Source organism: Dreissena polymorpha, chromosome 3 (genome assembly GCF_020536995.1).
Source record: "Dreissena polymorpha isolate Duluth1 chromosome 3, UMN_Dpol_1.0, whole genome shotgun sequence".
NCBI classification, from domain to species: Eukaryota; Metazoa; Mollusca; class Bivalvia; order Myida; family Dreissenidae; genus Dreissena; species Dreissena polymorpha.
Genome location: NC_068357.1, coordinates 27,693,977 through 27,721,945, shown reverse-complemented (window position 1 = coordinate 27,721,945; position 27,969 = coordinate 27,693,977). Strand labels below are relative to the sequence as shown.

Below are 27,969 nucleotides of genomic sequence, written 5' to 3'. Positions count from 1 at the left end.
TGTGTATTCACACTTCCTTATTCTTCAAAGGCACGATGAACAATGTAAAATTCAAATCTTCCTAAATGTATAGAAACGTGCAATAAATACTTTATAGCCAATAGGTTATACATTTTTTTCAATGGCCTATATTCAACTAGCTCGTCTCTCTGGCGGACAATAGCGTATTGATTTCAAATAACGGGTATTTCTGAATCAATGCACCTTTGACAGTATTCAGTACTCATATTTAAAGCCGATATGAATATGGACATTAACATCGACGGTATCTTGCATGTATGATGGTATAGTTTTGTAGCGCTTGATGGTGTGAAAAGTGGTAGTGTTAAATGATTAAATGTATTTATAAATGTTGTTATTTGACGATAAACTGTATATGCTTAAGTCGCAAATAATCTGTTCTGTTCTGTCAAAAGATGGAAACGTGACAACGACAAATCATTTTTGTTTTGAAAGGTATCAAAGTGAAGACATGTTATAGTTTTTGCAAAATACCTGGTTTACAAAAGCGACGAGTACATGTTTGGTTCAATGCAATATAAAGCGCGATATTATAATGCAACTGTGAAACGTAAAAAAGGAAATTATGTTGTAATACACATGAACGATTGGAAGATTATTATTTTGAACATTAACTAACTGAACACGAGGAATTACTTCAGGTTAAAGAGGTAATTGATGTTTATGGACACTTACGTCTTTTTAGGAAATACTCATTCGTATTCTACCACATTAAGTTGTCGTACAATTTTGCAAATCTTTCTTGATTTGGGGAATTTTTACTTAAATGCAAACAAGGTAAGGAAACGGTATAAAATAGTTTATAAATGTACTTCACTAAATTTAAACGTAGTTTAATTTATATCGCGCAAATGGTGCAAAAAAGGTATCATGTGCCTTCTTATTTCAATGTCGCATGGCACCTTTTTGCACCAATAGCGCGATATTCTTTTAATTTTACATTAATAGCGAGTGTTTACGATTTTACGGATACAATTTGTTTTCTCGATCTTAAATTAACACATTAATATGCATAGGGAATATTAGATAAATGAAAAAATCATTTACTGGTTCCCCAAATCAAATATTATATACTTCAATACAATTCACAACTAATTTGACAATAACACCGACACTATAGCTGCTTTTTGGTGGACAACCCAACACGTCAGTTGTATGATCAAATCTGCACAGGCTTGTTGAGATTTACATACAATCGACATGAATAAGGTTTTTACTGACACACAAACTTGTTTGTAATTGTATTACACTCAAATTGAGGTGATGTGTTTGCACAAATTCTGCATTTTATATTGTCGCTTGTTTATGCGTTTTTTAATCTCATATACTCAATGTATTTGGTTTCTAATACGTATTAACTATATATTTTGCAACGCGTGATCACTTTCTTTTTATGATATTAAATTCATTGTTGAGCTTTGGCAATTCAATCATGAATAGCATTAGGGATGTACATACGGGCACCTACAGTAAGTTGGTATTTTCAAATGCATCTCTAGTGAGACAAAGTAACGCAGAAACTACTTTGGTATGCATATGTGCGTGCTTACTTCAAGGACAAGGTGAAGTTGATGTTGGGTTTAGTTTCATTTTATTTTCATTTATTTTTGCCACAGAAAGTTACTTTAATGTTTTCTGGCTTGCATCCACTCATTAAAGGGGCCTTTTCACGTTTTTGGTAAATTGACACAATTAAAACGAATGTTTAAGATTCGCAAGTTTTTGTTGTAGTTATGATATTTGTGAGGAAACAGTAATACTGAACATTAACCATGCTCTAAAATATCCATTATACAAATATTTTGACGAATTAAAAACTAAAAATTATAAATCGTTGCAACGCGCTACGATTGAATTTTTGGATTCTGTTGCTGTCGTCATGTTTTGTGACACTAAGATGATTGCTTATATAAAGTATAAAATACAACATTTATTGTATGATCATGGATGGTCGAGTGGTCTAAGCGTTTGACTTTTACTTTAGGGGTCAATGGTTGCTTTTTTCTGTAATTTTGTTCTTGTTTTCTAATGGACCTTTTAAATCCAATGTTTACATTTATCAATATAAAGCATTTAATGACTAATGATTTAAACTTCAATACATGCCAAAATCTGTAAAAAGGCCCCTTTAAGCAATAACAAATTAATAATTGATTTTAAATGCTATAGGGATATTTTTATACACATTAATATTTAATGTTTTGTGAACAATTCTTGAACAAATACATTAATTGGAAAACCGTTAATTTGCGTGTGTTTATTGTGAATTTGTGTTTCATGTCTAGTGTGTTTTTCTTGTAAATTTCCATAGTTCGGAAATACCTTTATTGACATAAATAAAGTGTGGTACGTAACGATTAGTTTTTTCTTAAGAAAGTTCAGCTGATGTTTCATTACGTTTACATTGGGTTTGATTTGACAGGTGTGCAGTTAGTGATTGACTCAAACATGGGATTGATTGTGGTGCTGTGTACGGTTGCCATGCTTTCTGCGAATGCGCATTCCCAAACCATGAATGGAACTGAAGGTAATCCTGTGTTTTTTTCATAAGCTACTTTCTGTCACATAATACATTGACTCGTTTAGGCATAATTAACCCAGTATCTATTCAGTTAGTTGCTGTGAATGGTAACAGTTTGTATGTGCTGATTACAAGGACATTTTATTTACTTTCTCGCTAGTATATTACCACACAAACTGTGTTGTAATTTCTGGGAACACAATCGTTAACAGCGTAAAAGTTCATATAACATGCCGATAGTCATTCATTAAATTTAGTGTTTACCTTTAATTACTGGTAATAAGATACCCTTCCTTTTAGTAGATACTACCAATCATTACGACTAAAAAAGTTATGTCATATTGGAATTCTCGAACTCGACAATCTTATAAACGCTATAGCATCAAGCCATGTTTACATCTTCATTGGTTTCATTCCAGAGAAGGGCCTCATCTTTACTGCACGAAACACCTGGGGAACCAGCGCAGCACTCTGGCACTTACCCACGATGCCCGCGTACGATGAAGTGCCGAAAACGGTGGATTTAGTACCGTTTAATGATCCATTCCTACAGTTCTACAGCCTCGATGTGGATTATAGGAAGAATATCGTTTACATCTACGAGAGGCATTACAGGTTGTAATTCTTTACTACGCAAGGATCTAAGCGTATAAGAACGTATACTATCTTGTCACTAAATTGCAATAAATGAGTTGGGGATGTATTCTACACTGCATGTTTTCAAATATTCGAAACGTTGACGTTATCTCACTTGCATTCAATAAACACGTACTGTTTCTAGAGTATCGTTTGAAATAAGCTTTTTGTTCAAGTCCCGTTGTTGTTTCTTTTAATTCTACGGGGAATGAAATTGTAATACAAATGACGTAACAAGGCAGCATGTCCTATTTTGGTTATGTTTGCTTCTCAGAACTGAATACTACTCTCAGTAATCATATTGTTAATGCTGAACTGAAATATTAAACGGTTCACTGTCTGTGCACTTCATGTAGTATTTACTCAAAACAAACTTAGAGTTTCAACGCTCATCAATGTGGAGGGTCGCTATGTTATGGCAATATAAGTTGCAGTTTTATTTTCCCTTTGCAATTCATTATATGGAATGTATATGGCCTGCATTATATGTTCAAAAGAAGACAGGCTAATGTGTATGCGCTAAAATTTTCATAACAGCGCATGATACCAGAGTAAGTTTCTTAAGGCAGGTTTATATGCGATCGTTTTTGCATTTAAACATCAATTCACAATACAATATTTAAATTTGCAGGTCGCTTCTAGCCGTTGAAAATTACACAGCAAGTATGGATCATATAACAAGTGCAAAACCATTTCACCTTGGTATTTCATCCGGGACTGTTCAGGTATTATATAACACCGTTTGGCGTACCTAGAAGTTCTTAAGTTATGAATTTTTACATAGGAACATATATTTATTCTTAACAAACCATAAAGTATTCGTAACGAACATTTATTATTGTGTACATACCTTGTATAATAATTGTGCTCGCGTATTTATATGATGAATAAGTAATCTATATTAACACGTAAGTTTGATAGTGAACAATACATATTGCGATACGATTTAATGATGCAAATGGCATTTACTACATAGTGTGAATGAACAGAGTGTGAACAAACATAGCTACGATTAATACACTTCAAATTAAGTATCTATTAAAAATGTTATAAAAGTGGAAGTTTAAGTTAGAGCAAAACATATTGATGATTTGTTCTTCCAATTTAACATTTAGTTTTTGTCCGATGAAAGGAGTTAGTCTTTAAAGTGTTATAAACATGCAAGAATTTTGTTAAATACTACTTTACTCAATATGATTGTTATGTTCAGTAAGATGTATACACTTAATAAGAATTAATTGTAATGCGAACGTAAGTGCTAGCATAAAATGGCACTGTTATCATAAAATCTCAGGGCGGAAAGTCAAGCCCGTGTTGAAGGTGTGTAACAATTACCAGACACATTTACATGGAAACGTGTTTTTGTTATGCCAGTGAGCGGTTTGATGAGCTTGAAACGTCGAGCTGTCATCTGATTTCACAAAACACAAAATTGATCTAAACATGTTTTGATATGTGTTCTTTTAAAATAAATATGAAGTGTCATAACATGAAAGAGTTAGAGAATGAATTGTATTAGTTTATATGCATTTATACGTTTCATATGTAAAATACAAGCACAAAATTCATGGGGAGCTAACTTCCCCGTTTGTTTTCCATTTTTCATTTAGTATGCATCTCATAGCATATATACTTACTATATTTGAAAATTGTTGTAAAACTATTTTATGATTGTCTCTTTTATATGACATGTAACTGACGCTCTTATTGGACGCTTGTATACAGCTATTTGATACATTGATACACCTAGCGATGAAAATGCGTTAATGAAACAATACTGTTTTTGGCAAGTAAATTTCTCATACTGTAAACCATGACTTCAAAGGTTTTACAAAGGAACGTGAATTCTATGAACGTTTCCGTAATAGTGAGTTGTCCTGCTTGCATGAGAGTATATATTAAGTCGATGGGTTTTAACATTTAATGTGGAGACGCTTTTCAAAATCCACAGATCGCCGTTGATTGGTTGTCTCACACAATATATTGGACCGACTCCACCTATCGTTGGATTGCTGCCGCCCCTGGGGCAATTGAAAAAATGAACAATGACATCTATAAAATCATTGCCGATACGAACCTCTACTATCCTGACGGCATAACGTTGGATCCTCTTGATGGGTACGAAACGACTGGTTAATGACGCTCGATTGGTCACTTTCGGCTCGGATACTACTTAAATGTACCACGAGTACTCTTAAGTATATTTAAATGTGCCCCGGGTACTAAAATATATTTAAAATATATTTCAACGCTGAATTGGTCGTTGTCGGCTTCTTTTCTTCATATAAATACTAAAAAAGGAGAGTAAGTAACTATGTTGAGTGAGATCTCGTAATTGTCTAATTGGGAACATTTCTATTTAGTAAATGCCTTATACAATACTGGTGCTATTTATGCATTGCTTTTGTCATGCACGAGTGATGCATGTTATTTATATACACGGTCTTGTAAAATGTTTATTAAATTAAATGCATTACAGTTTCCTCTTCTGGACGGACAATGGCCTGCATCCAAAGATAGAACGGTCGGACATGGCAGGGCGAGGCAGAAAGACCCTTATCACAGATGGTCTCATTTCACCAATATCCATGGAAACGGACATTGCGAACAAACGAATTTATTGGATAGATACTGTTACAGAAAACATCGAATCTTCGAAATACGACGGTACAGACAGGGTGACATTAAAACGGATAACATTGTCAACGTTGTTTGATCTCGCAATTTTCAGGGTAAGTATTCTGTCACTGAGGTATTCTGTTTTTGTTTTTTTTGTGCGTTCTTTTTGATCCGGGAAGTTCATCGCAATAACTTCTTAATTATACAATAATCTCAAATAAGCTTGAACAAAATTAAACAGCTAACGTTGGATATTATACATGTTAAAATCTGTGGAACGATTAGTTGCAAACTGACTGTTCTGAACATTGAAACATCATCCACTGCTCCATTCATTACATTGAAAACATCACCTTTGTTTAACTGGTTCTTGTTTCGTTTTTGCATAACTGAAACAGACTCAGATCAAAAGCAAGAGAAACTAAAAATATTATACAACCTAATTTGTCGCACGTACGTATGAAACAACAACACGAATATCCACCATGAGTATTTTTCGTCAAAATTCATAAAAGAAGATTATAGGACATTGCATGATCAATCATGACATTTCTTGTCGGGATTGTTTCCTCTTTTCAGGATGTTCTAGCCGTCACGGATGTTTACAACAACCGAATTATGTTTTTTAACACTACCAATCGCGAAAAAGCCGCTTCGAGCATATATTTAAGAACATATATAACGTACAACATAGCGACTTATTTCCTAGAAAGTCAACCCTGGAGAGCAGATGGTAAAGTTATTTGAATTTCATTTAAACTACATAATTATGGTATTTATGTGATAATGTGTGTATGTGTTAAAATCATAAACAAAGATCATTTTAACGAGGGTCCATGTTAAAAATGAGTCCGCATTCGGAAATTTTGCTTTATTATTCAAAAAGTTTCAATATCTACGTCAGCGATCTTTTCATTCGATAGCCTCGAAACTTATAGGTAAGGCAAATTCTGACCTCCTTACCGTCTGTTCGTCCGTACATTCCAGATTTTAATTTAAGCAATTATTTTGACAGATAGAGATATTAAATAGAAACTTCTTGTTCTTATATAAAGTTTCGAGACAAAATCTACAATACAAGAACGATAGCTAATTCTTCAACATTCACACAGTAATATATTTTTTATTTAAACATATATTTTGCGGACATAAATCCCCTAATGTCAAAACAATTATTTAAGCCGTACATGCATGGGACAACTTTTTTATTATTTTTTTTAGATCCGTGCCTCGATTTAAACTGCACACATATGTGCATAACAACATCAACAGGAGGAGAGTGCGCATGCGCGGAAGGCTTCGTTTTCAATAAATCGACCAACTCGTGTGACGGTAAGTTTTCATTAAAAAGTAATTAAAATGTTGAAATGTTTTTTTTATCTTGTATCTATCTCTCTTTGATTAAATGTTTATAGTTAACTTGATAAAAGACTAATTAACTACATTAATAATATTTAGATGAACAATTCATGTTACCACCCACTAGCTTTTTATGTAACTCTTAACTTGAGGGATCTAGCGGTACACGAACTTGTCCCTGCAAAATCCTCTTTAAAATGATGTATCTTAAGTAGGATGCCATGTGAATTTTGTTACACGTGTTTGCATTTTAAAGAGCATGTCGTATTTACATAATTGAATAGCATTTCCATATAGTAGCTGTTGCTAATTTCTAGAGAATAGCAAAGTTTCTCACAGAGCCATGATACTTACCGACGACACCTCCATATGCCTTACCGACATTCGAGTGGCTGCGGACACAAGCTATGACTGTGTTCCCATCTTCTATTTAAATAGCAGCTCGGTATGAAGATTTCAAGATTATTACTAAATTCTTTTATAGGTAAATCGTAACTACGAATTTCAAGTGTCGCTGTACCAAAACCCGCGACATGTTTCCTAAAGAAAAAGAATAAAAGTAGAGCGATGTCGGCAGTCTCCGGATACTTTAAAGACTATTTTCGATTGTTTTTTTAATATCCGAATGTGCCGAACGATTATGAGCAGGTTACCTAAAGCAGGTGTTTATCATCCATTTCGTCTATATTGCACAGCGTTACTCTTATGAAAATGTCAAGTATGCCAGGAACCATCAAGTAACTATCGTCGGGTAAATTCGGACACCATCGGGTCTTTCGGATACATATGAGGTTTTTAAAAAAAAACGATTCAAAACACAGACAAATCTTTAGTTAAACATAGCGTTATCAAATTGTATTCACTTCTTTCTTGAGATTGTCCATTATACAAAAATAAAATATAGTTTTACTGACAAAATTAACTAGTATGAAAATATTGTATACTAGCTTAATCTTTTATGATATTATTTCATGTTAAAACTTTTCATTTCAGTCACGTAACGCTTTTTTGTCAAATGACCTACGCTTTTTACACCATTGTTTAAGTAAAAACACTCAAAAAACATGTCAAACATATTTGATATCAACAGGAACACGAACGCAACTGCAGTACATGTACATCATTCAAATACTAGTAATCAGTCAATCATCAGGGCCCTCTTTGGCACTTTTTACCGCCGAATATCGGTGGCTTCCCCCATAAAAAAGTATACTTTTTCCCCCTTTTTCAGCTAAAAATTCCCCCTCCAAATTATTTTTTTTTTTATGCTTTTATACCTATGTTGCCAGCCTGTATCATGCTACTAACCTTTGATTAAATGTATATTTATGTAAATCACATTAAAATACAGCAATTTTAGGTGATGAATGGTTGGTTAAAAGATCTTCTAAAATTCCCCTTTTGGCCCAAAACGACGCGAAATTCCCCCTCATGAGGAATGTGGGTGGCTTCCCCTGGCGGCAAGAGAGGGCCCTGATCACGTGATAATACTTAAAAAGCATCACTATTTCTTATAATTGCATCTGATACTTCAATCATGTCTTTCACACATCACACAAACAAACACTATCTTTGCTCTTTCTTTCTCATCCAACAACTCATATTCCGGCCTGTTGGCACACATATAATGCCAACGTATTTGACAATTTTCACACTTAATCCATCTTGACGGGTGTTGATCGTCCATCTTTCTTTACAATTTTGCAAACAGTCCGTATCAGTTCATATTAAGTCCGTCCATAACCGATACGTGACATTTGTGTCTGACACTCGACTATCCTATTTTCCTTAGCAGCTGTGAGAACTGTATGTGGCCCCATAGTGCATTCGATGCTGGAATAACCCTTAACCTTGTCAAACATCGTTGACCTTGGTACATTGTAGAGCCTAGATGCCTTAAAGTAGCACATAGATTTACTTTTTACTGCTCCAACTGCAGTCTTGTCCTACTTTAGTGGACGACTCATCCTAGAAGTAAAATACAGAGTCTTAACAACTTACCAAGTACATAGCAACAGGGTCAGGAAACACTCCAGGCTGATAGAAATATCTAAATATTTGACTTTTGTGTAGTGTTTTATTTTCTTAGAAAGGTATAAATTGACAAGATTTTCTTATTTCAAAACCATTTATATTGACCAATGGTCAATAGAATATCAATTGCTAATGTGAGTACAAGTTTGTACATACATTTGTATTAAGTTTCATTCGAAAAAACAGGTATTCGGAAGATCCGACTTTTGAATTTTATGTCGGCTCTTTCGGATACCTACATAATACCCATACAAATCGTGTCACGTCACATTTATACTTGTCAATTATGACTGTAACCTCTATACATAACATAATTCACGTGTACGCTGTCAATGGTTTAATTTAAAAAAATATTATTCGAAAATAATGTTATCAATGTTGCTTAGCATACCCAGTAAAAACGTTAAAGAAAATTCTTACCTTCAGAACAAGTGATGGTTTTTCTAGCCTTTCAAAATGTCCGCGCCTTGAAATTTTGCAAAACCGGAAAAGAAACATCGCGCTTTCTGCTCATGCATAGATAATGACTTAAGGGAGTTGACATGTAAACTTATTTATGATTGGCTGAAAGTATCCGGACTTAAACCCTATTCGGAGAAGCCCGACGCCGCTCTAACTGTATATTATTCTGCAACATTGGCAGAACATTCTTTTCAAAGAAGTTAATAATTGTTGACACAAATGATTAATAAATGATTAATACACATGTTAAACGTTAATTTCGTATAAATGAAATCAACATTAGGTGTGCAGTTGGTAAAATTAAGTATGCACAAAATGTCAACAGGGGTTAGTTTGGCATGTATTTGCATGCGTTAGCATATAGCTTCACTGCATAGACTGCAATCATACTCTTTATGTCTATGAATAAAGCGGACGTTTTTTGTTTACGTCAAGGAAACGCATGGCTCTATGCTTTTTGCGATAAATGAACATTTTATAGTGTAAAAAAATACATTAGTCTAATGGTTTACTTAAAACAATCATTGCTAAGTGTTTGTTATCGGGTAAATAGCCAACGGTATGTCGATCCGATATTCGTGGTTTTATTCATACTCATCGGAACCCGAAACATTTGGTTATTCACGCAATAAGTAACACTAAGCCCGAAAATCAAATCTTACTCAATCTCATATCAAACATATTCATCATTATGCACTTATTTATATGTGCGGTGTATTTGAATGAAACACTTAGAATCCTTTATGATTACTTACTAGAAATATGATTCATAATGTATTTTTCAGTTTCCAAACAATATCTTGCCACCTAATGCAAGCCGTAAGTATTTTTGTTACTCAGATTTTTCAGGAACTAAACGTTTAAAATCGTATAGCCTCATAATTGGCAGGTAAAGTGTTCTTTATCTTGTTAACCGTCTTTCTACGCTATTAGCATTGTATCGGCCCTTACAACCCTACGCACAGTGATTGCAGATTACGGCGTTAAAGGAGCGACACATTTTAAACAAGTGTTTTATTTTCTGCCGATACAAGTGGACATTTAGCAAAAGTTTATACATAGTAATTTTCCCGTATTCGTAACTACCATATGAGTTGAAAAATATGCATGTTTACATTTATTTATAGCGTTATTATGGCACGAAATTTACCCATTCAAAATTATATTTTTTAATTTATGAAGGTGAAACCAAACTACATAATATCGTAACCAATAAAGATGTTTCAGAAATTGTAGACATAACACTGTTAAACAAATTTATTTACAGTCATTATACAATTTATTACATTTTAAATCAAAGATTAACGCTGCGAAAGTCTTACACGAACGAACATCTATTCATATAACAGCAATATTTATGATGAATATTGTTATACGAATTATACTTATTTATTACTTATTGTGTGTATATAACATGCTGCCATGTAAATCTATGCATTTTATGTTGAAATAAATCTATCTATCTAATTATGGGTAAGTTATAAATATAATGACGCAAAAGCGTGTCAAATAGGGGCGAATACTAGATGAAGTTTAAGAGTGACAACAATATTAGAACATAATGTCGAATTATTTTAGTAATACATACACAATTTACAAGTAAATAGGCAACCAAGAAAGTAACTTTTCTTAATAAAATAAAGTATAGTATCATTTTATTTGAAAATATTTTACATGACAATGACAAAGTAATGATTATGTTATAAATAAGTAATGTCATTACTTATTTCTTTTCTAAAACTGCGATTTAAACAAAGAGACAAAAAACAGTGAGTATTCGAAACACATACTCCAAATTTAATTTGGTTCTAAAGACTAGTTTTCCAAACATCTGTACATAAAAAAGTTAAAGTTTCACATATTTATAATTATGTATTATTATTTTATTTTGGGGGGACTTAATTATCATTCAGTGCTTCTGAATAAACAACGAAACAATACTAGAAATACTCGCTGTTTCTGCAAAAGATAGTTTATATCATTACAAGCCAAAGTTCATAGTGGGTTCGTTCACTTAATTAAGACATGCAATATACTTTAGTCTATCTTTAAGTTTTGCCAAACAATTTGAAACTCATTATTGGTCTGTATTAGATAGTGTAAATGCTATAACAATTATCTGAATATGATATTCGATTTTATAATTGTAGTATACTGATATACAATGTCATCTCAAATTATTAAATAAGCATAAGTGTGAAGGCAAATCATATTGATTTTCTTAAAAATTACGCCCAAGTTTAACAATTGTTTCTGAATTTTTAATGTTGAAAACAATAACGTTTCTATACGGCTTACTCTCTAGATTGTAAACATAAGATTATTGTGCAAACGTATTAAAATCTAAACCTTTCAAAACTATTATTTGCAGGATCGACAATAGCTTACATGGACGTAAACATGAAGAAACGGGTACTGTACATAGCTGACAGCATTGGACATATCTTCAGACGTCCGGTTGACCTTCCGAAGGAAGACATTGCCCTAGATCTATTGACTACAGCAAGTGGCAGCATAACAGGTAGAAGCAATAAACCATGTCAAAACATCATAACATAATCAGACATATACTGCGTCAATTAGAGTATTAAACTACCGTTTTAATATATGATCATTAGGTGTACGTAGTTAAGAGTCTTCTAGTTTCGAGTAGAGTCTACTTCCACTTTGCCACGATCTTATCAAGTCATCTCGCAATTTATAGAACAGTATAACAGTAAACCAAACAAATTAATCGTTAATAAAAAACTATTAGAAACGTAAAGAGTACATACCAAAATCAAGCACGTTGGAATAAAACTTTAGATCAAAAATTCAATAATTATATAGTAGGCATTAATAGTATCTTCACACCGCATACAATTAGTCGTGTAAGCATTTGTATAGCGATATGAAAATGCAATTAATTTATCTATTAATTAAAAAGACTGTTCATTTTACACATAATATCAAATGATAATAAAGACATGTTTCTTGACATCATTGTTCAATTTATTTCCATCACAGTTCCAATTTATTAAACACAACTAAATTTAATAGCCAATATGTGTACTATAGGACTAGCATACGATTGGACAGACAACAGTTTATACTGGTCTCAGTCCGATGGAACCATATACGTCATCAATGTCGGAGACAGTGCGACGAGACGCGTGTTGGCGAATGCGGGAAATATTACAAACCTAGTCGTGATGCCACACGTGAGGTACCAACACACAAACTGGTCTAAAATTATATTGAGTTGCCGTTCACAACATGTAAAGTATCTTGCATTATTACGACATTTTCCATGATCGCATTGATAGGTGCCAGAACCGTAAATGTTATATTTAAAGTAATACAAAATAATTAGACTTTATTGTCGTTAGCCAACGTAATGCTCTTCCAAAATATTTTGCTAAATAAAACACATATACATAAATATAAATAAAATAGTGAACAGCTTCCAAGAACTTATATAGAACATCTATTTGATCTAGTATATTGATTCTTATATCTGTATAGGCGCCTAGGCTTTACCACTGATGGAACTATTAAATCAGTTCTTATGGACGGCACAAATATGACGACAGTGTTTTCAGAAGAAAATTCGAATACAACGATTTCTGAATTAGTCGTTGACTATGACGAACATATGTAAGTAAATAACTTTGTTATATATGTTGCAAATGACGAAATCTAACAGAATTGCAATTTTAATTGCATATAATTAAGGCATTTGCTGTGTGGATCCAGTAGAACTTTTCCCAGTTATATCTATAATGTTGTCATATTTCAGTCTTCAGAGGTTGTATGCAATAAAGCTGTTCATGTTACGTAGATCAAACATGTAAACGAACTTTTTTTACAGCTAGGATGTTTAAATATCTTCTGAAGCTACATCGCTAACCAAAACAGATAATATTTATATATGTTTTTGTTTATAGATTCGATGAATATTTATAACTTAAAAACATATTCCCTAATCGTTGTTAATAGATTTCAGATACTTACGACTCTCGAACACAAGAATTTTATCCGTAGTATTCAATTAATGCGTCACGTTTTGGCACTAATGTTTTCGTTTTCTGTGTGCATTTTTGACGCGAGTTTGGTTTGTGATCAATACCTGGCTTGTGTTAATGACGGATAGCCATCGGATCGGTTTTAATCCCCAATTCTTGGATTTGATTTTCCAAGGCGATCCTCGCAGTTTTGATCATTGCATGTTTTAATTGGTATTCAGTTTTCATAATAAAGGGAAATAACATTCTCTCCTGATTATATACTGAGAATAAATCTTAAATATCGTAGTGTGGACGTTGTCATTTGGACCATTTGTGAACATCGGTCATGGCAATAAAAGGGTTAGTCTAGGCAATATTTATTTTGAGAATTAAATGGATTATAAAACGGGGGTTTAATACGTTTCTTCTTAAGATAATTCTTACGCATTATAGGTTTTACTGGGTGTCGACGGACTCTACAAGAACTTACCTGTACAAGATGACGATTTACGGCAATGAAAATAGAACTACAATTAATAACAATATTGATCGGACTACGTCCTTACTAGCAGTTTACAAGGTCAGTGCTTACACTAACGCACATGGAGAAAACCATGAGTGAGGAACTTGATCAAAGCTATGCAATTTTCCAAGGCAATCCCATCGTTAACTTTGACCAGTAAATAAAACTAGATATATACTACATTGGTTATAAAGGGAACTTCGCATATGAAGTTCTAAAGGTTAATAATTAACATGTGCTAATTTTGAAACGTTTTGTCAATTGCATAAGAAAGCAAATCATGTTAAAGATATATTCCTATATATATGCACGTTGTTTTGTACAAACTATAAATCTTGGGTAAAAAGAAGAAAATGTTCTACCAAGAAAAGTATTTTTACCTGAACACTTTAATGAATTTACATAATATGTAGGGATATATCAAGTGGATGTACCCAAACCCTGTTAACTCGTCGAGGACCTACTACAAGTCAGTTTCTAAACTGACACCAACAGTTTCAACTTTGGGCTACTTTAATTTGCGTGCAGTGGCGATGAAGATGCTGGACGCAAGCGTTCAAAATATGGAAACGGGTGAGAAAAACCGCTGAGATCAATTATGTTCACTCATCGCGCAATGACTAATGATACTGGAGCATTTGCCTGACTATTTGTCTAATATAAACATAAATGGAACTGAATTTTGGGTTTAAAAATATGTTTACTTTGCCAAACATTTGGTAGGCTCAGGAACAGATATTTAGGCCACTAAATAATGGTCTTTAAGTGATCAATGAGCATTGATACCGGTACACTTGCCAGAATATTGGTTTGAAAGAAATATAAATAGAGCAGTATTGTGTGTTTACCATGATTCGTGTTTGTAAACCTTTTCATTGGATCAGGAATAAATAGTTCAAATACACAGAAATTAACAACATTGAACTTTTTAGCAGACTGTCCTAAATAACAAATTATTTTATTTGAAATACTTAATTTAAGTTGAGTTTAAATTTTTATCCCCCAGCGAACATTCCAATTTTATAAATAGCGCTTGGTTTTAAGTGTTTGAGTCCATCTCCTAAGTCATATAATTGTTAAATTTCGTGACAGTCTCTCGTTGCTTCAGTTCTCTTAGTGTGCATTAATTTCATGGATGGGCCATATAGTAACAAAACGAACGACGTCAACAAAATGACAGACATTAGTATCAATTTTAATAATTTTCATTTTTGCAGATAAATGTGCTTATCTTAATGGAGGATGTGAACAGATATGCATTTCCTACCACACGGATGAAAACACGTTCGAGAAAAAATGTGAATGCTCTGCTGGTTACACCCCTATTAATACAAACTGCATTTTGAAGAGTAAGCTATATTCCATAGATAAAGTATAGTCTAATTTTCCGCCGTATGTGATAGCAATTCTATTTTACAAGCAGGTTAGCCACCTGAAAATAATTATATCCAGTATGCATATACAGTACCTAGATATACGCTAAATAGTGTAATGTGCCCAGTTGAACGACCGAAAAAGGTAACAATATGTTAACCTCAGCCACAAATATAATTCTTTTTGAAAGAAATGACATAATCATATATTTTCAAATAATTCGAACAGATAGTTGTGTTTACAATTAACCCATATGAAAAATAGGGTTAACAACTAAGTCACATACGGTTGTTAGCTCAACTGGCCGTTTAATGTTTGGATTACCATGCCATGTTGTGTACTCAAATGGAACCCATGGACCACATTATACGGATTTAATGACACATATAATTTTGATGCAAGTTACGAGCTGTGAATAAGTCTATGTTAAAAAGTATACATCCGTTAAACTGGTCTAGAAGAAAATTAATACTTTTTACCGAAACATATTTGAATAACTCTATCCTATCAAGTGATCACCACTTTAATGGTGTCCGCCAACCAGTGCAAAAAGATCGCCCCTTGATTTACATTGGGTTAAAGGAATACATATTAATATATTACTTTTTATCAGAGACTTGGAACGGAATAGTTCTTACCAAACGTTAAACGAAATTTAATGGTTTATTTTATAACATTGCCAGTGCTTACATGATGTCAATAGAAGCCATTTAAAACTCGATTCGGCTTGCAAAATACACTAATAAATATTATATGATTATTACAGGAACGTTTTACGTGAATCGTCAGCCTCCTCCACAAGTAAAATATACAATCTGTGCATACAATAAAATATTACAAAACTCATCAATGAATTCTCACATTACTCAGAGGCGATAACTATCTACCTTATTGAAAACATTTTTATATTTGAATGCAGTTCGCAACTGTACCATTACAATCACACTACCTGAAAGATAGCTTTGCTTCAGAACCTCATCATTTACTTCCTCTCGATTCTTATGTGTTTTAATTTCCCTATTATTACAATTGCTATACGTACTTTTCCGCAAAGGAGAGGAGCAATAATGGCATCCTCTTCTGTCCCTTGTACTTGAATTTTTTTTTTTTTATTTATATCATGCTTTATGATTTATTGTTTGAAAATGAACATTGTTGGGTTGATCCATAAATAAGAGCCCCGTAATAACTATTCTCGTTATTGGTAGTCCTCATAGTCAAAATCACAATCAAAAGTATCACTCATATACCTATATTCAGTACATTTACTGTCTTCGAGCCACTTCATCGTTGTCGGAATGGTTTGTCAGTTTTTATAAGATCAGAAATATGTGTCAACGTATTGTTATGTTTCAGTAAAGAAAGCTCTTAGTTAAGGTGCGCGAACAATACACAAATTGGGCGAATGAAATTATGGTTTAATAACTTCGAGATATCGTTGTTTATTAAAAGATCAACACCTCAATAACACTGTAGAAACTATTGAGTTTAAAATAATCAATATAAACACGTTTAACACTACTGATTAATTTTCAGCAATTTCCCCGGTGGACTTTGCAATCGTCTACGATACGACAAATACGAATATCATGCAGATTGACCTTAGGACGAATGAGCAGGCTGTTGTTCCTTTGAAGGATGTGTCCTATGTATTTGGGCTCCTCTACGATATTGAAACCAAACGAATCATATGGTCTGAGCGCGACAATCCAATTGTATACAGCGCTTTCTTGAATGGAACCGGTGTCAAAGTAGTCGGAAAAACAGGTAAATTTAGTATTTCAACGACTGAAGTACCCAAACGTAACCCGCAGCGTCCAATGTGTGCCACAAAACACAGATACACGTACAGCTTGTAAGCTTTTAACAGTTTTTAAGAGTTTTGTATGTATTCTTTTAAGAGTTATTTGAAGAGCTTTTTTATTTATTAATCATAAAATCATTGTTCACGAAACACATCGATAATCTTTACGTGAACGTTATGATAGTATCTCTCTTTACAAGCACTCTGTCCGGAAGGGAGATTTACACACTATAAGGTTAGTGACTTTTTAAACCGAACTTAGGCGACGATTCGAAGAAAGGGTTAAACGACGAGGCGTGACCAAATTGATATGCAGGTACACCACGTGACTTGCAAAAAACTGTTACAAATTATAACCTGTATTCGTAACACAATCACTTAATACATCGGTTGAGCGTGTGGCACACACGGAACCCTGTGCTACAAAGTAAATTGCTTATAAACACATTGGAATAATGAACATAACGATCAAGGAACCGAGTCGGGGATTAAATCGATAAAATGACTAACATGAATTCTTTCATAGCCCGAAATGAACGAATGGTACAGTGGTAGCGCTTATTCAACTGCAATACTAATAACTTTTTAATGCATTTGGTTTTAGTTATTTTTGACGCTTCATTATGTTCATGTTAGTTCTCTTTGCTTGTTTACTCGTTAGGAAACAGCGTTGTGAGACGATTTGCAAAAGACGAAACAACGGGCAATATTTATTACACATCAATGTCATCTTCATTAGACCAGCATGTGGGGGTAATAACTCCATCGGGCGAAACGATCAACCTTGTGGATGATTTTTCTCAAGATGCAATCGGATCAATTGCGGTGCATCCTGGTTTAGGGTAAGGGATAATTTTAAAGTTTTAATGTATCCAAAACATGTATATTTATTTTTAAACACGCATTGTATCTTATAACGGATCATTTCTTGAACAATCCGTTGACAAACAAGTGCAAGTCTGGATTTTTAAGTGTTGATTTCAGATCTCTATTCATTTATGAATACAGATGATCAATAAGGATTATTAGCTTCAATCATACATTGGTATATATACTTAATATCTTTATGAACAGTAAACACTCCTCATTTCAATAATTCACGCATACTTAAAGAAGTGCGTTAAATTATTTCACAAAATAACACATTTCGTCAGTTGTAAAGATTGTTTTAAAGGGTAACAGTGTGATACTCGTTTTTCATTTTATGAATATTTTATTGAACTCGCCAAGGAAATATGTGAGTATTGGGAGTTTATTTACCAAAGTCCTGAACTCGAAAAGTAAAGGATTGTATAAAATGACAAGTCGTTTCGGTTTCTGCGACATTGTGTACTATCAAAAATGAAAATTTGTGTAACCTAGTGCATATGATGTTTTTAATTAAACACATGCCTACCGCGCGTGTATAAAAAAGAAAACTTATATTCATTGTGTATTTGCCTTCAGAAAAATGTACTACTCGGTGAGTGCCTATCCCAACTCTTACATGGCAGAGGCTAACATGGATGGATCTTACGTTCGGAAGTTTATAACAGATGTGGACACACCCGACGGGCTTGCTATAGATTACATAAGTAAGGTTGTGCTGTTTTGACGCTTGTATAAAGCATTTCCTGGTGTGTGTTTATTTATAAAAATCAAAGTTAGACCAATTTTAAATGTTTTATATCAATATGCCATACACATTTGAATGAAAATTTACATTTGTGTTGCTCACCAAGACACGTAACAATTTATTGATACGGCGGGCTAATCAAAGTTTTGTTCTAAAACAATAGTTTCGATTTGCAATACACATTAAGAAAAACATCCAGCGAGTTAATTTTTCATTGAACATTTGAATATAGTTTGGATGATGATTTTTAATGAGGCACATTGTCAGTACACAATTTACATTTGTGTTCCTGTACGGATGTAATAATATAGGTTCATTCAATCGCGCAGACATTAAACGTTTTGTATTGTACCCTTTGCGTTACAATACATACGACTTATTAGTTTTAGTAATGGTCGGTTCAATATTATTAACAAAAAATTACATACACATTTATGTACAAAAGGAGTTGTGACTGTCCGTGCAAAGTACAGAGGTAAATGTCTTTTATGAAATCTTAAATAGAAACCATTCGAAAAAGCTTATTGACATTTTTCAGACAATTTTCTTTACTGGACTGACGTGTATGAGAATACAATTCGGCGATGCAACTTAAACTTAAATGGCACAAACTGCAGCACGATCATTAATGAGACGGAATCCGCAACTGTCATCATTCGCGACCTCGTGGTCGAAGGCGACATAATTTTCTACACTGACTATGAAAAGGAGTAAGTATCCTAATTAAGTTTGCATATTGATTTCGTCCCTTTTTAACTCATAACGTAGCAATTTTGCAAACAGTGTTGTTATGACATACATATTAATTGTATAATTTGATATTGTACAATGCGTTATAATCCTATAAACTATATGTTCTTGTGCACATACGCAGGCAAAATGTAATTGAGTTGTGATGTAAGAGCATATTTCATAATCACTGCTTTTGGATATAAATTAGCACCTATGTTACTAGAACGTTCTTCTTCGCTCTTTTAAGATATAACATCAATTCACATGCAAACTAAATACACACATATTTTATATGCTATATATATATATATCATAGACAGTGTGGGGGTATAAGTACTGTTCAACGAAGGCAGAGGTGGGCATTACTCTTTAAGATGGATAGGGAGTATTATTTAAACTACCCGGAAAGAAAGATGCAGATGCATTGTATTTTATAATATCAAACAAATACGCTGTAGTTTAAATAACACGAATTTCAAACGCGCAGATATTATATTAAATGTTACCGCTCATCAATTTCAGCCTAGATTTAATCTACATAAACAATAGTAATTTTGTACATATATAAGAACCTCCCGATTAAAATGCCTACACGCGGAATATATTAAAATTATAGCTCTATTGGGATGTATTGCAATCGACTTCAAGGTTGTTACATTGATTCGAGGATATGTATCTTGCAGTTCTGTTGTGGCCTACAACATGACAGGCAAAACATTACAGTCATACGGGAAGAATCTGGGTAGACTAGCCGACCTCGTGATTTACACAAAGAACTCTGCAAACAAACAACCAGGTAATTTGTCAAGTTTTAATGTATCGTAGTAACAAAATAATCACTTCAAATATTCAACACATAAGTTATTTTCGTTTAGTTTGTCAAAAACTGAAACAATATTTAAACCTGAAAGATCAGTGTTCAACAATAAAAAGCGAATCGACATTTCCGAATATGAAAGATATTTATTATATTCAAAAACAAACGCTACGCAATGTGTTCATTTCTTTTTGAAACTAAGTCGACTTTTAGTAAGTTCACGGATATGTATTTGCTGTACATAAATATTACATGTTACGAGCGCTTTTCTTATGACATGGACTATTCAAAACATATTAATGTATCATTCGAAAGAGTTAATGTAAAGCATATGCTACAAACTATGCCGGGAATTTAACACAATAGAACCGTTTAAAGCGTAAAGAACTCGTTTACGATTGATATACTGTGTCGTATGTGGTTCCTGTATTGTAAAGGAAATGTGCCACTTGCCTTTAACAAGAGACTGGCGGATGTACGTTAAATTTATCTCTTAACAATATTGATGTAGTTTCAATTAAATTTCAGTATCTAACGTTATTTCATATTGTAGCAAACAAAGCCTGTCAATCTAATAATGGTCGCGGTGACTGCAGTGCAGTGTGCCTTCCCAAGGGTAGTACGGAGAGGACGTGCAAATGCAACACGGGAGAAAATCTGCAGGAGGATGGGCGCACGTGTAGCAATGGTAAAAATAGACTATTCCAACCTATGTTTTGTTTGTAAATTATAATTGTATGAAGAGTGCGCTATAGGATTTAGAGCAATGTCTACTTTTGGATCATCCTGTTAAACACATATAAAGATATTTGAACGTGTTACATGATTATTCCAGTAAGTCCCGCTTATCTGTCTAGATGGTCGAAACAAACTTGCAACCGCATTCTATCATATTGTGTTAAGTATAATCGTTGTGTAGTGTTTTAAAATGTACCAAGTACTTTATTACAACAGTATCTATATTGACAGTCAAAAACAAGCATGCGTTGATAAAGATAATATAGTTTAAACATTCCACATGTCTCAAATAAAATACATACTCACTTTCTTGTGCAGCTGGCTGAGCCGATGTGGCATTTTATTAATAAGTGTATATAACATTAACAAAATGTTACATGAACATTGGTACACTAAAATACAAATTAATATGCTGGTTTATACTTATAGACGCGACCCAAAAACAATGCATGTTCTTTTTTATTCAGTATATAAATGTAACTCGCTGATAGTACAGTCGGATTCTACACGGGTAACTATCAGTTCAATGTGCGACAAACGTCTGAACGATGTTTGTGCCTTCCAATGTCCTGATGGCTACATCGTCAAGAATGCCTCAGTGTTGGTAGTAAAGTGTTTGAACGATGGTTGGGACATGCAGACGGAAATACTTTGTATAAGTAAGTGGCATAATGCTACTTCTTGTGATTATTCTAATATGTTTTATCTAAGTATGTTAAATATTTTGGGTACCTATGCACATATATAAACTGATTAAATGCAGGTCTTGCGATATACACGTATTTTTGTGAACTGAATAGGAATGTTTTAACATTATATCATTATCATTATTGATAACAATTTCTTCAGAAAAGCCGGCTGATGTCTGCAACAGCAATGCCTCTTTGAGCAATGGCAGATTGAATAACTGCTTTCTTCCTACTGTCGGCTCCACTTGTAATTTTACGTGCGACACCGGTTACGTGAAGAGTGTCGATAATGTGATGTGCAGTAATTCTTTATTATGGATTCCCAATGATTCCTGCAAAGGTAAATAGCTATTTTCATATTGTATATATAAATTGGATTTTTTAAGTTGCGCATCAGTGCATGTTGTACACGTATTTTAAAATAATAATAATAATAATTATTTTTATTATAATTATACAATTATAATAATTTTAATAATTATAATAAAATGATTATACTAATCCAATAATAATAATAATAATAATAATAATAATAATAATTATTATTATTATTATTATTATTATTATTATTATTATATATTTATTATTATTATTATTATAATTAATATAAAACTTATAATAAATGTTATTAAAACAACTTACAATATCGTTGTAAAGCAACGACAACACCAACGACAACACCAATGACAACACCAACAGCCACACCTATGACAACACTAACGACAACAACAAAAACAACAACACTAACGACAGCAACAAAGACAACACCAACCACAACAGCGACGTCAACACCAACGACAACACTGACGACAACAACAAAAACGACAACACCGACGACTATAACAAAAACGACAACACTGACGACAGCAACAAAAACGACAACAACGATAACAACATTCTGCATGACCAGCGCAAACGCCATTCCGAACGGTTACATCAACACAAGCTGCGTCAATCCAAAGGCTGGCCACATGTGCAGTTTCAGTTGTCAACCTGGATACACGCAAGTAAACACAACGATCACGTGTGACAATGACGCCAAGTGGGACCCGGCTAATCCGTGCCAAGGTAGACTCAAATTCACATCAAAATCTTCAAATTGACATTGCTTTCAGCTTAATTAATATTCAGTTTAATATTTAAATCACTGTCAAACATATATTGGAAACGGCTTCGTTTAAACAAAAAAATGTTTATTCAAAGTCGGGATTTCCTTTGAATATGCTTTTGGTGGCGTCATTTCGTACGAAAAGAGAAAGACTGCATCAATGGTAACATGCATGGCCTCTGAATCTTGTCTTGGTAAACGTAGACGTCAAAAGCGCATAGTAAGAGTGCGTGTTGATGTGAATAAACATAAATGACTCTTCGGAAATATGTGTCATATGCAATAAGCCTAGTTCCATTTTAGTTAAGTTTTTTCGCTGTTCATTAGACACAATAAATGAAATATTCAGGAATTGCGATTTAAGTTCTTAAAGTGATATTATGGGCATTGTTCACTGTTGAATTGAGCTGAAAAAATTAACAGGTCAAAAGAGTTAGTTAAAATGTGGTTACTGACCAATTATCTGCAACTCATCTTGCTACCAGTTGTTTATAAAAAAAATATTTTGTATTCGATATTTCACGTGACTGGTGAGTCCTGTAAGCCGAAATGATCCGTAAAACAAAATTGTGTCTTTGTGTCGTATGAACGAATCTGCACTAAAACCAAATTTAGTATCACATCGTACATGCATGATCAGTTGTCAAACGAAAGTACGGTTGATATTCAAATGCATTATTTTTGTCTCTTTCCGGGATATTGTTTTAGTATGTTGATGCTGCATTAACAAATATAAGTGTATATGAAGTAAAAACACAAAAAAATAAACAACGGTTGCGATAGACACCTAAAAACTGTTAGATGCCCATAATATCACTGTAATTTATTTTTTTTTCGCAGAGATTCTAGGTGTCACAGGTTCCCAGGTTGCCTCAGCCGGAGGATCTTCGGGGACAAAGATTGGAATGGGATTGGGAATTGCGATTGCGTTGGTCGTCGTTATAGCTGGCGCAGTGGCTATGTTTGTATTCATCAAGAGGTAATTAGCTCATAATCAAACGCGCGTTGTATTGAAACATTAAGTTCATTATATTGCCATCAATCCTGATATATACACTTGGGGACTTGTGAAAAGCAACACTTCTCAAACTTGAATATCTCCGCTATGAGTTAAGATTTTGTATATATTTTTTACATGTAATCATTTGTCAACATTCGTTGCTAGCTAACGATAAAATCATTCATCAGTGACGATCGGACGCTTTTGCACGTTGGGTATGTATGGTTTCATCATTTTGCAAAATGCGAAATTGCGATATTGCGCTCCTAAATATTCATATGAACCATACATTTTTGAGAATTAATTTACTGTTTTCATGGTTTAAGAACCCACCTGAAATTATGCATTTGATTTTATGGATAATATCGCGTTTCACCATTTCCAGGTGCAAAAAGTTACAACCATACATAACCCACGTCTTAAAGCGTCCATTTGTCAAGGATGGATTATTTTCACGTCAGATTATTTAGAATGTAGTCACATGAGAACATGTAAAATTTTGAATCATAATCTTAACTCATAACTGAGAAATTCATATTTTTGAAATGTGTTAAGTTAGAAAAGTCTTCAAGTGTATTGCTCGTGTAAATCTTTTCTTTTGTACAAGGAAATGAATACATCAATGTCCCGTATTCACGCTTTCATCAAATGTTAATAGACGAAGAGCCCGGGTCGACATATAATGGATTTTACCACTTATTCAGATATTAAACGGGTTGTATTATATTGAGTTCGGTTTCGGATATTCATTTTGTGTATTAAAATCCATTTGATTTACAGCGTATAGATATATTTATAAAACAACTAAGTTACGTTGAATAAAGTCGAAACTTATTAATGATCAACTTTTAATCCAAATCGTTTATCAACTGGATACTGTTCATCCGCTCAATCAGACAGATGCTGTATTGCTCAAACTGTTTAGCGCGTTGCATGAAGTGTAAATGAAATTCAATATCGTGTAGTGGATATTATGTTAGCTAAACAGTTTTCCTTCGATGTTTAACTTTTCAATTAATAACGATTTACAATCAGTGTTCATTAATCGACACATTATGCTCTTAAAATAAAATAAAACGCCATGGCCCTAGTACACTGGAAATTATAAAGTAAAATGTTTAACTTCAGACGAAGGTTAACGGAGGTCCCGTATTCGAATGCATCGTTCCATAGAGAAGATGAGAACATTTCGATTGAAAACCCTGGCTACATGACCACAGGATTCGCAAGAATGAATGACCATGGCATTGACCCTTCTCACATGGATCATGTTACGTTAGTAGACAACTCCTTTCCATATTGTTACGGATAGATTTTTTCGCTGTAGCAAAATGTGAACATATAAAATAAATGTTGGACAGATTTTGAATATCGTGTTTATAATCATCATTGCCATGTATCCAAAGGCATTCCCTTTGAAAGGATATTTTGGTTTTATCAATAACTTATCAATTACTCATTATTTATTTTATGGTAACAATATCACATACATGTTTTGCATTATCAAATCATTCTCCCCCACCTGGTCAATTCCAGGTTCGATCCTCTGCCAACAGTTCCGGTGATGCAGGACGAGGACGGGTTTGTGAACCCTCTATACGGCGCCACCGCTCAACCAGGCGACGACATACGTCAGCAACCACAGAATGGAGAACCTTTCTATTCAAGCTCGCATATTGCTTACGACAATAACACTCTCACATAGGCCTGGTGCCACACAACAATTGTTTTATTATGTTTTACTTATTTGATTTGAGCTATGGTTGACTTAAAAGATAATGATGCTACTGGGGTTTTGCATTCTTGAAATGCTTTTAATCTTTATTATTGTCTTCTTCAGTATATTTGACATAATTAATTTATTATGTGCCATGACATACGTTAAGTGTATTAATATACGTCCGATATTGTTGCAATTGTGTGAGGTTTTTATTACTTTGTATGTGCATTAAATACCTATTAATTATGTTGCTATTTTTTCAAGATTTAAAAACCGATAACAGCAAATAAACATTTCCAATACTACATTTTTCCCATCGTTAAATACATTTATTTGGATGAAATCTATGAACAAACTTCATTAATAGAATCAATAAAAAACCGTCAATTAAAACCCTGTTTGTTTTGCAAATGTTTGCTATATTCTACTCATTTGCAAGACCGTGAGATTATCGCAATACATTTTAAATTGTCATTGTTATTATTACAAAATATTATTTATACAATATGATTAAATGTCACGTTTGTATAGCAGTTAGAATCTTATAAGCCAATCAGTGGCATATAATCATGCTTGTCGAGTAAAGGTTGTAATCATTCCTTGTACGATCATTTCTTAGCTTTCATATATGGGTGCCATATTGTATTTCATTTTATTCGTAAAAAATGCTTTCATTAGAAGCACAAATGTTTTCAAAAATGACAAAAATGTTTCGGAAACGAGTGGATTATGCTTCGATTGCATGTTCTTATTAATTATAGATTGATATTTACAAATGCTACTATATGTTTGCTAGCGCACGCAAAACTCATTTCTGTGATAAAACTAGCTCACGACGTTATGCACTTTACATACTATATTATGCTTTTGATTGAATGATTTATGTTAAATAATGCAGTGTTTATTATTAAGAAAACTAAAGCTTTAGTTGGTGTTGTTTTTGTGCATGTGTTCTATTTGTACATAACAAACATATATGCGTGTTATTGTATAAGTTATTGATAACTCGAATTAATAATGTACAACGTATGTGCTCAAATTGTTGCAGAAATACGATACCAACCAACCATGACGGTTTATCAATATATAATTGAGATCAATAAGTGTTAATTCTACGAATGACTTCACTAAGTTAAGTACTTGAAGTTTTTGTTTAACCTTTATCCTGAAATATGCAGAAATGTGTCAAACTAAACATTTTATAGCATAACTATACATTACTATACATAACCATGTTACAAAATCACAAATTATGATGAAATAATAAATTCATGGATTCCCCTCCAACGATACCGGAGGGACAAGTACTCAAACACTTTTTATTGATCTTCAAAAAGTCGATTTAATCAACTACACAACATCAATATTCACTTAAAACATTATTATGCATGTAGATTCCAAAGAAAAAGAACATGAAAAGTTTATTAGAATAAGAAAAATGTATCGTAAAAAACATACATAAAGTGGGTTAAATATACTTTTGTTCAATTTAAATTACAGCGTTATTGTCTGTTAACATTGAAACCATTTTGTTATATATTTACAACTAATGGCGTTGGCTTTATCGTTGTCGGAGAGTTAAGTATGTATGAATAACAAACGCTCAATTTGTTCTAAATTAATTAAGCCGAGTATAAATGTTTTATTATTAAATACAAATTCAAGTCCTTGACTTCCACCAACAAAATAAGCAATCGATGTCTTGATATAAAGTATGTATGTGTGACGTTGGAATACAATAACCCTTTTTCAATAACAAATTATTCAGTTGACTCAGTATTTATTTGTTCAGTAACATTTACCTTGATCCTACTTATCCCATTTGTCATCAATATATTGATTAGCACTAATATATATGAAGTTGTAAAGCTCTATTTTTCATCGAATAAATGATTGTTGAAGTAGCTTACCAGTTCATAGCGATTTAAAAGTATACATGCCAAGAATGCTGTACAGTTACTACCAAATTTGTTTTTATCAAATTTGATCGATTTGTTTATGCAGATATTTGGAACCAATGCAATCTGTTTAGACACAGTATGATTAGATAATGCTAACTAGCAAACCGACACCTCTAATCTGCCTTGATAGTATATAAAACATTGTAAGTGAAAAATGCAATACCATGTTTTACAAATTTCTCATAACACAATCACCAACCTTTCCAAAAGGGGGATAACTGCACCATACAAAAAGAATGACGAGCCTTTT

The 27,969-nt window shown here is 33.2% G+C and overlaps 1 protein-coding gene across 1 annotated transcript; it reads left to right on the top strand.

Annotated features, from left to right (window-relative positions):
- Window positions 1-379: 379 nt before the first annotated feature.
- LOC127873408 (low-density lipoprotein receptor-related protein 2-like) lies at window positions 380-27,563 on the top strand. Its single transcript, XM_052417256.1, has 28 exons — window positions 380-671; window positions 2,444-2,548; window positions 2,962-3,157; window positions 3,810-3,903; window positions 5,130-5,296; window positions 5,658-5,910; window positions 6,377-6,530; window positions 7,019-7,129; window positions 7,474-7,601; window positions 10,438-10,471; window positions 12,024-12,173; window positions 12,710-12,857; window positions 13,157-13,288; window positions 14,092-14,218; window positions 14,575-14,734; window positions 15,379-15,510; window positions 17,072-17,302; window positions 18,001-18,181; window positions 18,786-18,913; window positions 19,493-19,664; window positions 20,370-20,482; window positions 21,057-21,191; window positions 21,709-21,900; window positions 22,091-22,270; window positions 22,588-22,998; window positions 23,879-24,017; window positions 25,167-25,313; window positions 25,575-27,563. The coding sequence occupies exons 2-28, from the start codon at window positions 2,470-2,472 to the stop codon at window positions 25,741-25,743; spliced, it is 4,263 nt and encodes a 1,420-aa protein (XP_052273216.1). The 5' UTR covers window positions 380-671; window positions 2,444-2,469; the 3' UTR covers window positions 25,744-27,563.
- The last annotated feature ends 406 nt before the right edge of the window (window positions 27,564-27,969 follow it).

What these genes read in the sequence shown, in the direction of transcription:
- LOC127873408 (XM_052417256.1), top strand. Translation starts at nt 2,470, where the DNA reads ATGGGATTGATTGTGGTGCTGTGTACGGTTGCCATGCTTTCTGCGAAT. An exon ending in CTTGCCACCTAATGCAAGCC is followed by an intron (nt 10,472 to 12,023) that starts GTAAGTATTTTT and finishes TATTATTTGCAG; the next exon opens with GATCGACAATAGCTTACATG. An exon ending in GACGGAAATACTTTGTATAA is followed by an intron (nt 21,901 to 22,090) that starts GTAAGTGGCATA and finishes CAATTTCTTCAG; the next exon opens with AAAAGCCGGCTGATGTCTGC.